This window comes from Perca fluviatilis, chromosome 13, assembly GCF_010015445.1.
Source record: "Perca fluviatilis chromosome 13, GENO_Pfluv_1.0, whole genome shotgun sequence".
Taxonomy (NCBI): domain Eukaryota; kingdom Metazoa; phylum Chordata; class Actinopteri; order Perciformes; family Percidae; genus Perca; species Perca fluviatilis.
The window spans coordinates 25,421,060-25,432,082 of record NC_053124.1 but is presented as its reverse complement, the minus strand read 5'-3'; the positions used below and the strand labels follow the sequence as shown (position 1 = coordinate 25,432,082).

The following is an 11,023-nucleotide window of genomic DNA, read 5'->3' as shown; positions in this document are numbered from 1 at the left end:
GGGCAGCTTTATTTAAATACTGCGTGACTGTTTCTCCCTTTTACTATGAATAACATATGAGCAGAGTTAATACGATAAGACGGCTAAAGACACAAGCCCCCATACTGATTCATGGATGTTAGCCTGCAACCACGCAAACAGCACGGGAGATGCTGGTGAGTTTGCCCGCAGACCGCTTTAGTTTGGAAGTTCTTTTACATTAAAATAATCCTATTGGGCTGGTGACTACCCTAAACCCATCGGCCACTGAAGCTGGTAGATGAAGAAGACGTTTCCACTCCTGCATGCTGCGACAGCGAAGGACTAATGCATCAGAGGCTGGTTCAGAACAGTTTTGATAGTAACATTTGCCATTACCAAGCTGATACACAATTAAGTATCAACAGGTCCAAGGGATACATTGTTTTTGTAGAAGTTGGTGCAAAACTATGGTTTGAATTTCCTGCTGTTTCCCCCCGCCCACCTCCGACTGCTTCAGATTCAGTTATATTGTGTGGAATTAGTTACAGGAGCAAATCCAATGTAAAACGCTTGTTTGGTTTTTTTACCCCCAAACGTGACAAAATGGAAGTTGGTGAATGTATTAGTTGCCAATGTGAATATTCTCTAGCCCAGTGGTTGATTGCCAAGCTCTTACATCTGTATTGCTGCTGTTGCATTAGAAACTCCTCTTCAGGCTTTGCTTTTATGAAATGATGTACTGGATGTGAAATGGTGTCGCCGACTACAAGGTGATGAACTTGCTCGGTCTGTAGAGGAGCACATTGACCTTCAGTTGAACCACAACTAAAATTTAGAAAGGTTTTCTTTCTGCTGCAGCAAAGATCTTTTTTTATTTTATTTTTTTTTTCTCCCTTTTCCTCCCCCAGCACAGCTGTGTTTTATAATAACAACAATGGGAGGGGTGGGATCTGTGTTTTGAAAGCAAAATTGTAGCATCTCTGAACAGGCAGCTGTGACTTCTTTGTTTTTGTCCTCCCGTTTTACAGAGCATCACTTACGATAGAAAAAAAGACCTAAAAAAGAAAGTATTTTTGCTTTTAAGATTTATTTTTGATGTTGCTTAAAGCAGTTTGAAGAGGGGAGGGATGGGACTGTGAGGCTTTAGCACTGGGTAACGTGAAGGTTGTTTGTTTGTTTTTTTGTTTTTTTTTCTTTCTTTTTTTGTGGGTGGGTTTGCAGAAGCCAAGGTTGTTGTTTTTTTTTTTTTTTTTAAGGATGCTTTTTGGGCATCTTGAATCTTTCCTTCTCTGGTACTTAAAGCAAAGACAAAAGCTTTGATTTAAAGTTGTTTTCCCTCAAAAGTCCACCATACTTGTTTTCTTAGTGTTTTAAGTACCAGAGCGAGTGTTGAGTTCTACGGGAGAGTTTCGGGGAATCGTCGGAGCGCTGATCCTCCAGAACCACCGTGTGTTTGTGTGACCGCGATCAAAGTGCTTTGAGATTTTTTTTTTCAGCAACTCGATCCGTTTTCCACGAGGGCAATCTATATACGAGGTGTTATGAATCATTTTGAGGAAACAAAATTGTAAATGATTCATTGTTTACAATAGTCGTTTACAATTGCAAAAAAGAAAATACTTTGCTTCATGAGTGGAGGAGGTTGACATTTTTGTTCCTTTTCTTTTCTCTTGAAATAGATTTTCAGGATTTACATTGAAGCAAAACCAAAGTGTGTTTGGCTGTGTGTGTGGCTGTGTGTGTGGCTGTGTGTGGGACTGTGTGTGTGGGGCTGTGTGTGTGTGGCTGTGTGTGTGTGTGTGTGTGGCTGTGTGTGGGCGGGGGGCTGTGGCTGTGTGTGTGTGTGTGTGTGGGGCTGTGTGTGTGGCTGTGTGTGTGTGTGGGACTGTGTGTGTGGCTGTGTGTGGGCGGGGGCTGTGGCTGTGTGTGGGGCTGTGTGTGGGGCTGTGTGTGGGGCTGTGTGTGGGGCTGTGTGTGTGTGTGTGTGTGTGTGGCTGTGTGTGTGTGTGTGGCTGTGTGTGTGTGTGTGTGGCTGTGTGTGTGTGTGTGTGGCGTGTGTGTGTGTGTGTGGCTGTGTGTGTGGCTGTGTGTGTGGCGACTGTTTGAATAAGGGAGAGAGTGTGAGTTGTATGTTTGAAGCTGTGACAGGCTGTGTGAGTTTTTGTTAAGAATCCTTACATTTACATGCAGCTTCAACTGAACCAGAAAATTGGATAGGTTTGGAGAAACGGGAGCCAACTAGTTACTCGTGTGGATGTGAATAATTTGGAATAAGAATAAAACTGCCGTTAACAGTGAGGCTGCATGTAAGCGTAATTGATGTCCTTTTTTTCTGTGTTTTCATGTGCAGACTCGTCGTCTTGTGTTTTTGTTGGCGGTCTACGATGTCTTAACCCTTGTGTTGACTTTGGGTCAAATTGACCCGTTTTCAATTTTTGTTTCATATCAGAAAATATGGGACGTCGAAATAAGCGCTGAAAATGTGTAGAAGAAAAAAATTTAACAATTTAATACGTTGGAAAAAGCAAAAACATCTGTGGAAAAAAGGCGGGAAGACAACACAAGGGTTAAATATCAGTATGGCTGTTTACAGTTGTCAGGGATGTTTTTTTTGTTTTTTTTCCTTTACCATCTCCATCGTCCTCCAGGAGCTCAAGTTTGTGGACTTAAATCTAATTTCTTATGACAAATTTCCACTTTTCTGTTCTTTATCTATGTTTTTATGTCCCTGATCACGTCCCTGACAGTCATTCCATGATCTCTTTTGTGACCCAAATAACAGCAAAGCTTACGCATTTATAGCGGAGTCTATCAAGACTTGGTAGGGATATTTTTTTGAAAAAGCCACCTGGCTGTTGTCAAATATTAGATGTCATCCCAGACTTTTGCCTGGAATTGGTGCCCAAATCTCTAAACCCCTAAAAAGAAAAAGTAGCCTTTATTACAACTTCATTCAACTTTTTGTAGCTCCAGCCATATGTTCTATTTTTTAGGACAACCGTTTTGTACACAATCCAACGGATGACTGCAGCTATGAAAATTGAGACCGGAGTTGAAATAAAATGTAGTAAACTTGTGCATCAGTGGCCACAAAGGAGGTTATGACGAATGCCGTTAATGACTGTTGAGTGATTCTGTTGATTTTGTCATCTGGTGTTAAGACCTCTTTGTGTGTGTGTGTGTGTGTGTGTGTGTGTGTGTGTGTGTGTGTGTGTGTGTGTGTGTGCGTGCACTCTGGCCTGTGGAGTCAGGAGTGCTGACGGGTGGGAGGGATATTTGTCAAAATTGGTTAAAAAGGGTAACTGTTACAAAAATGAAATGGTGGGGATTTGGGTAAAAAGTGGCAGTTTTGGGATTCTTTACATTCTAAATTGGTGGAAATAAAAACAAAAAGTAATCGTCTTGACTTAAAACTAGTATTAATGGCTGAACTGCCCCTAATATCTATACTGTGCATAGCTCAATTTAATTGGATCTCTTAATTTGCTGCACTAATGTAGACTCACCCACGCGTCAGGCCATTTCAGCCAAATGTAATGAACTCAGCAGAATTGATGTAGAAAGCTGAGGGATAAGTCACAGTAGTATTTCCCCTGCAACATAGACCGGAAACAGTGGTGCTAAGACTCTAAATTGGCTCTCAAATTGTTTTGTGTTTTAATGTAGGAAAAAGTTGTAATTGCAGGATTTTCTCTACAACATGAATAGGAAGGAGTGGTAATACATTGATTCTAAATTGGCTCGCAAAAATGTTGGTTCATTCAATGACTCATTCTTGAACATTTTCTTTATATATAAAAAAAAAAAAACCTTTTTTATTTGAGTTGTTCAGTCTTCTCTGTACTTACTGGTACCTTGGTGGCCCTGCTTCTCCTAAAACAGTTATCAGCACCATGTTCAAGTGAGTAACATCATTTTGGACTTCAATTGTATTAACTTAAAACCAGACTCCATGTTTATTTATCCCAATATTTCCTTTTCATACCATTAGAATAAAACTCGGGTGGTACCAGAAAGAAATGTTTGTTTTCATTCCTTACAAAACGCATCAAAGACGCACTAGGTATTTCAAAGAGTGCTGATCACTCTGTCCTCTACTGTTGTAATGTGGAAATACATGCAGGGGTAATACAATTCAATAAATTGAACTGAAATTTACGCTGCCAGGTGTTCTGTTTTATTACATTCTTATATTATTTAATTACATGATGTGGTCTCTTAGGTGTCTTACAATAATTATATCTATCTATCTATCTCCAGTGTTTTTGTCTTTTAATAGCACATTTACTATGAATTACTGAAATCTCTGACTGGGCATAGGTATCCATGTGCCATGGATGGATAAGACGGAGCAGGTTTTCTGTCCTGGCTTATTCGTAGGGATGGATTACTTACCGGGCAAAGCAGGCCCCAAACGCCCCAGATTTACTGTGTGTCAGTTGGCTTTTGGTAATTTGACAAATTGCATTACTATTGAGGCATTTTCACCACTAGAGTTCTTCTACAGTAGCACTGAACTTACTTTTTTTAAGCAGTTTGGAACGGATGAGCTTACAGGTTGAATACATTTAATGTATTTTCACTTTGAAAAAAAAAAAAGCTTCTGCCAAATGACTGCAATATCAATTTGGCCCTGCAGTATTATGTAGCTTAACCTTGCAGCTTTGTTTAAATGGACTCTGTGTCCAAATCTAATCAGAAAACCTTACATATTTTACTTTGAATAAACATAAAATACTTTTGGATTATCCATTACAAATGCACAATATAAATTACTAATTAGCAGTCGCCTGTTGGCTTTCCACTCATAATACGTTCACCTTTGTACACAGGTGTGCACACTACTCCCTCATTAGGCTGTTCAGTGGAAACACTGGGGCTCTGTGGCCCCTGAAAGCTGCTGCTGTGTGGCTGGATAAATAAAGAGGCGCTGTTGTGTGTCAACGTTGTTAACGTTATGACTGCAGTGTACACAGACCCTCGGGGTGCCATTTGACCTTGAAGGAATTCCTTCATAACCTTTTACTACACCCGCTCTACTGCCTGCTTTTCTCCGCCAATCGTTAACCCCAGAATTAATCATCCCGCCCCTCTGCGACTGACTGCACGTCGATTAGCCAATAGCGTTAGAATAGACGTTTACCTGGCAGGTGTTTCAGCCAATCATTCCTCAGGATCATGGTCCGTCATCCAATTGCAACGTGTCTTGAGAAAATAGGAGGGACCCTAGCGTCTCCCTCTTCTTCTTCTTTGGTGCTACCGGATTCAACTTCCGGCTGCATCGTCCTCTGGAAATCACAACGTGAGTAGTTGTCGTTAGCTTTGTGTTTTGTGTAACAAGAGGTTTAACTGTGAACATATTAACTCATTAGCTGTTTTTTTCTGCAGTTGAAATCTCACAAAGCGATCTTTGTTTTCCTTCACCGGCAGCAACCGTTTGTTTTAAGGCTGTCAGCTGCTGGCTGGAAGCTAGCTAGCTTAGCTAACTTCCACTTACCACACTGCCCTGTAGGTGAAGCAGGTTTCATTCAAAACATTAGCTACATCTAATAATGACAGCATTTAGCGATCACTATTTTTTTTACTTATCGTCATCACATAACGTTATTGTTACTTATTATTAGCCGGTCTTTCTTACCTGCTGCTGCTCTGTCTTTGTTTGAATGAACATGATCTGTGTGAAAGGTTAAAGGGGCCCTCCACCGATGGTACTAACACATACAAGATACGTTTACTCCTTATGGGAAGTATTCCTTAGCCTGAGCCCTGTGGCACAGGTTTGTCTTCTTTTGCTCAGAGAGAAACTTGCTAACTTCTGGGAAATTAACCCTGATGATGTCATCAGGGTGTGTGTTGTGTCCTTGTTATATGAGTTCATTTAATTACCAGTTTCTGACTTGCAGATTGCGTTCACGTCAACATCAGATGTTTCTGAAAGCTTGGATATATCTGACTAGGGCTGTCAAAATTGGCCAAAAATTTGCATCATTGATAACCTATTGTACATGTTCAGTTTGAAATATGTGGGCGTTAACCAGGCGTGGAAGGTCTGATGAAGCTATTGGTAAGCATTATGTAAAGCATAGCATCCAGTATACTTTTTATTGTGTATTATACGTCTTGTGTGGTTACAGCTTCTCGGATTCTTTTCTTTAAATCTGTCTGTTGTATTCCCAAATGTTACAACTTTCCGTGTTAAATTGCTCTACGCTATTGGATTATCTGGCCTGCCTGCATCAATTACACTACATTGATTGGGTTATTTGTTGTCTTAAAATACTTTTGCTTTACCGTTATCTGCTGTGTCAGTGACATTAATACTCAATGGTACTATCAACAGCCTCTTGGCTAATCACTCACCCTCTTGCTTGCTCTATCCCCTAATTTCTTTCTGCCAGAATGGGCAGTGTTTTGGCTGCCAGCTCCCCCAACCCTCCACCTCCTGCCTCTGGCGGTGCTGCTGCTGCTGCCCCTGGGTTGACGGTGCCACCAGGCTTTGGGATGCCTCCAGTCTCCCCAGTTATACCCTCTACTGGGGCAGCCTCAGGACAGGAGCAGGAGGCAGAAAGCTCTTTGCCTAACCCGGGTGCATTTGAGGAGTGTCATCGCAAGTGTAAAGGTAAATGGATATAATAAAAAAAAAAGTAATTTGAGGCGAGGCTTAAGAAGTCTTGCTTCTGATAATTATGCACAAAATAATTTATGATATACCTTTTTTAGGTTTAGCTTTCTTATTTGTCTTTTCTAAATCTAACTGCATCCGTGTTTTTCTTCTCAGAGGTTTTCCCTATGCAGATGGAAGGCGTCAGGCTAGTTGTCAACAAGGGCCTTAGCAACCACTTCCAGGTCAGTAAAGTTTCTTTTTTACATCAGATTTTTACCAACAGAAATTGGAACATTTTGCCTTGTATGCATTTCCCTTTGACTAACTGATGCACAAAATAAAGCCTGAGTTTTTCTATAAGGTTTTAGTATGATCTTTGTGCCTTAAACTCCAAACTTTAATTCCAGTGTGGAACAGACCAAAGTAAGTGAACTGCAAATGTGTTGAAGGTATATTTTGAATTGTGTCCTTTTTAAACTCTCTTTAAGGTGAGTCACACTGTGCTGCTGAGCACCACGGGAGATTCCACCTACAGGTTTGGTGCTACATATGTTGGAACAAAGCAGATGGGTCCAGCAGAGGTATGCTGCAGTAAAGTCACTGTGAATCCTATCTGTAAGATGTTTATATTTTCTTTTTTATATATAAACTATGAAACAAATGGTCTTTTTGTTCAGTTTTTTCCAGTCATGGTGGGAGACATGGACAACAGTGGCAGCCTTAATGCCCAGATCATCCACCAGGTCACCAGCAGAATACGATCCAAACTGGCCTTCCAGGTAAAGCTCAAATGTTTGTTTTTGTTTTTTTCCCTGTTGGACCTTTTTTATAAAAAACTTTAATACCGTTGGTACCGTTATATTTCTTTACTTTGACAGTTTATTTTCATTTAATTTTTCCTGATTTCTGTCACTGTGCATTATGTCAACTGGCGCTAGATCGATAAATTGGCAGGTCCAATTGTATTTTTTTTTTTATTTTTTGTATCTTGGGATCAGTAAGTTTAAAAAAACTATATATATATATATATATATATATATATATATATATATATATATATATATAACCAAATTTAGGAACAATACAAAGTTTGTATTAATGTAAAAAAATAAGTACCCGCTGATGTATCATTGTGACATTTTAAAATCGCAAATAAAGATATCACTATCGCCCGTCCAGTCGGACCGCAACGTTAACTTTGTCTAACTGTGTAAAACTCCGTCATGTCCTCAGACACAACAACACAAGTTTGTGAACTGGCAAGGCGATGCGGAGATTAAGGGGGAAGATTTTACTGCAATGTTGACACTTGGAAACCCAGATGTCCTTGTCGGCTCTGGTAGGTCTTGAGTCTTCACTTTTGTCGTCCAAAGACTAAAATTACTCTCTCTCCTTTTTTAAATATTTTAGGATTGGTTTTTAATTTTTCTGAAAATAGACCTCTAATTAAACCAAAACAAAGATTAGTTCTGAACCTGAACACCTATTTTTGTGCACCTGTCAGGTATTGTTATAGCACACTACCTCCAGTCCATAACGCCGGATCTGGCTCTGGGAGGGGAGCTGGTTTACCACCGCAGGCCGGGGGAGGAAGGCACAGTGATGTCTTTCGTCGGCCGATACACAGGTGAGACGCACGTTTTTAGGCTTGTTCGAGATGAACTGCGCCTCACCTGTAAAGTGGACGAGAGCAGGCGGCGGCAGCAGCAGGGGGCGGTGACAAAAATCTGCTCTCAAGTCGGACTGTTTCCAGCCGATTCCAGCAGCCTTCAGGATGAACAGGAAGTGACAGAAACCCTGTGGTCCGATTTTAATAAAATCTTATCAGACCATATACATCAGCTCCTACACAGTCTCCAGTTGTTTTTATTTTGACAGAGTAGCTGTCAAAATGCTCTACATGCGATCTGTTGCTGATTTTAATAATCAACACACTGTAGATGATGCTTAATCTAATTCTCTGTACAGAATAAGCCTTTAAATCAGACAAATGGCAGTTAAAATCCCTCCAAATCAATAAAAAGTTTATATAAAACGTCGTCATGTTGAGTCGATTCTGAACCAATCAGCTGTTAGATCAGCCGAGAGGCCGCCGTTTCCCAGCATGCCTTGGGTCCGCCTGGGTCTTGCAGTCGGTGAAAAGCAACTGCGCTGCCTGCATCTCAAACCTGCCGCCTTGATCTCATGAGGTTATCGTTGAGACCATAATGTGTTATTTTTTTTTTTTATTTGGTTAAACCAGTATTGACTTGACCTTCCTCTGTACAGGCAGTAACTACATCGCCACGTTGACCCTCGGCTCAGCGGGGGCTCATGCTTCGTACTATCACAAAGCCAACGAACAGGTAACTTGGTTGCCTTTTACTCGTTTGTTTGTCAGCCTCTGTTAAAAATACAATGCAAAGCGTTTGCAATTATTTTTATTTTCCTAAATCTGCATTCATCGGGATCTGTCTGCTGCTCTTCAACAGTTGCAGCTCGGTGTGGAGTTTGAGGGGAGCACCCGCATGCAGGACACCAGCGTGTCGTTTGGCTACCAGCTAGATGTGCCTAAAGCTAATTTACTGTTTAAAGGTACGATGTGTATACACTCTTTATCCCAGGTAAAACACACGGGGATCATCCTGCACAGGTAGCTTTACAAAGTCTTTACTTTTCCTAGCAGCCAAGTATTATATATTGTTATAGATTACAGAGGAAAACCAAAAAGGCAGTCACTTGGAAAATCATAGAGTTGATGAATTTACAAGCCAGTGTTAGAATTTAGCAGCAGGTGACTGGACATTTTGTGTCCTGATGTGTTATGCATCCAGGCAAGACTTATTCCTTCAGGAATCAGGGCTGCACTTTGACATTGCCAGTGTAATGTCTATATGTATGTGTATATTTTTGAATTGACTTAAAATGGACAGTTTTCCAAGAGGAAATGATGAAAGATTCTCAGAGAAGTTGTTATATTACCACAGAATTTTTTTATTTTTATTTTATACAAATGATAAACAGGACAGTGCGCAGGCATACATGTCTGCAGTTGTTTGTATAGCTCTTTATGAAATCTAATATTCTGTCTCCTGCTCCTCTCGAAGGTTCAGTAGACAGTAACTGGGTAGTTGGTGCAACGTTAGAAAAGAAGCTGCTCCCGCTGCCGCTCTCTTTGGTTCTCTGCACCTTCCTCAACCACCGCAAGAACAAGTTCCAGTGCGGTTTTGGCATCACCATCGGTTAGACTGACGGAGCAGCGGGTTATCGATCTGAAGACCGACTGCACGGAACAGACAGACCCACTATGGACAAGCAGACTATGCCATGTACAACACTGTGTGTCCATCACTTCAATCTGCTCGATTCGGCCATTATCATGTTATTGGTTTCATCAAATGTGGTGAATAGAAGGTAATATTGTAAATTTATTGCATTTAATCCTGTACGATTTAATTAACTGAATGATCAGAAGTGAAACAATAATGCGATTGGTCGGGAATTTGTTGACTGTGGACTCACGACACAAACCAATAGACAGGAGAAAGACTTAACACGTTAAGAGACATTACAGAATTACTCTTTGTTTTATTCACTGAGTTCATAGCCCCTTGCTCCGGTGTTGAATTTAATTCTTGTTTGTTTTTTACTATAAGGTCTGTCTTGGCGTGCGGTGAATGAAATCCTTGTCATTTGCTTGTTTAAAGGTGATTTATTGGTTACAGACAAGTTTACAAGCTATCAGAAGGAAGTGTGCTGTCCTGCATGTCACATTCACAATCCATCACTTGTTTTGTTGCCTTTTTTATGTTGCATACATATGTGGAACAGTATATATGACCTGTATATACCTCTTGGAAACTGATAAATACCATTTCTTACAAAAACTGTATGTCTTTGGTCGTTTCCTTCAGACGATCTTGTCTCTGCTGGAGTGTGAGATACTGTGATAAGGGAACATTATTGTTATTAAGATAAAGATTTTACACCCCAAAACTGTGCCGAATGAGTTCAATTTACACAAAAATAGGGGGGAACGACATAAGAAACCTTTCCAGTAATGTCTCCATGCCATTTATCTTTCCCAAAATCCTGACTAAAAAGTTTGTTTCACCCCTGCCAGCTATGATAATCCAGTACAAATGAGATTTAGGTAACGATGAAGCACAATTGTAGTTTTTCTCTGTGGTCAAAAATCTGTTTAGACTTTGCGTTAAAGACCTCTTAAATAGTGTAAAATCATAACTAAAGTTATCTCAAGACACTTTTCATATAGAGACGATCTAGACCACACTAACATTTACAGAGACCCAACATTAGCTCATGAGCAAGTACTTGGTGCGATGGTGGCGAGGAAGAACTTCCTTCTAAGGCGAGACACTACAGGCAAAAACGTACTGTAGTTTTTACATGCACAAAGTCAATTTTGAGATTTTGGGCTATTTAGCTTCCATAACATGTCTTCTTTCAGACTAGTGG

General features: G+C 40.4%; 1 protein-coding gene across 1 annotated transcript; it reads left to right on the top strand.

Moving 5' to 3' along the window:
• The first annotated feature begins 5,187 nt into the window (after positions 1-5,187).
• On the top strand, positions 5,188-10,431 carry tomm40l (translocase of outer mitochondrial membrane 40 homolog, like). The gene is made up of 10 exons (XM_039820625.1): positions 5,188-5,263; positions 6,360-6,580; positions 6,740-6,807; positions 7,054-7,146; positions 7,243-7,344; positions 7,799-7,904; positions 8,070-8,192; positions 8,834-8,910; positions 9,037-9,139; positions 9,652-10,431. The coding sequence occupies exons 2-10, from the start codon at positions 6,361-6,363 to the stop codon at positions 9,789-9,791; spliced, it is 1,032 nt and encodes a 343-aa protein (XP_039676559.1). The 5' UTR covers positions 5,188-5,263; position 6,360; the 3' UTR covers positions 9,792-10,431.
• Positions 10,432-11,023: the final 592 nt, after the last annotated feature.

Excerpts from the sequence above, each read along its gene's own strand:
- tomm40l (XM_039820625.1), top strand. The coding sequence starts at position 6,361 with ATGGGCAGTGTTTTGGCTGCCAGCTCCCCCAACCCTCCACCTCCTGCC. Across the intron at positions 8,911-9,036 it reads ATCACAAAGCCAACGAACAG|TTGCAGCTCGGTGTGGAGTT; the intron begins GTAACTTGGTTG and ends GCTCTTCAACAG. Across the intron at positions 9,140-9,651 it reads AGCTAATTTACTGTTTAAAG|GTTCAGTAGACAGTAACTGG; the intron begins GTACGATGTGTA and ends CTCCTCTCGAAG.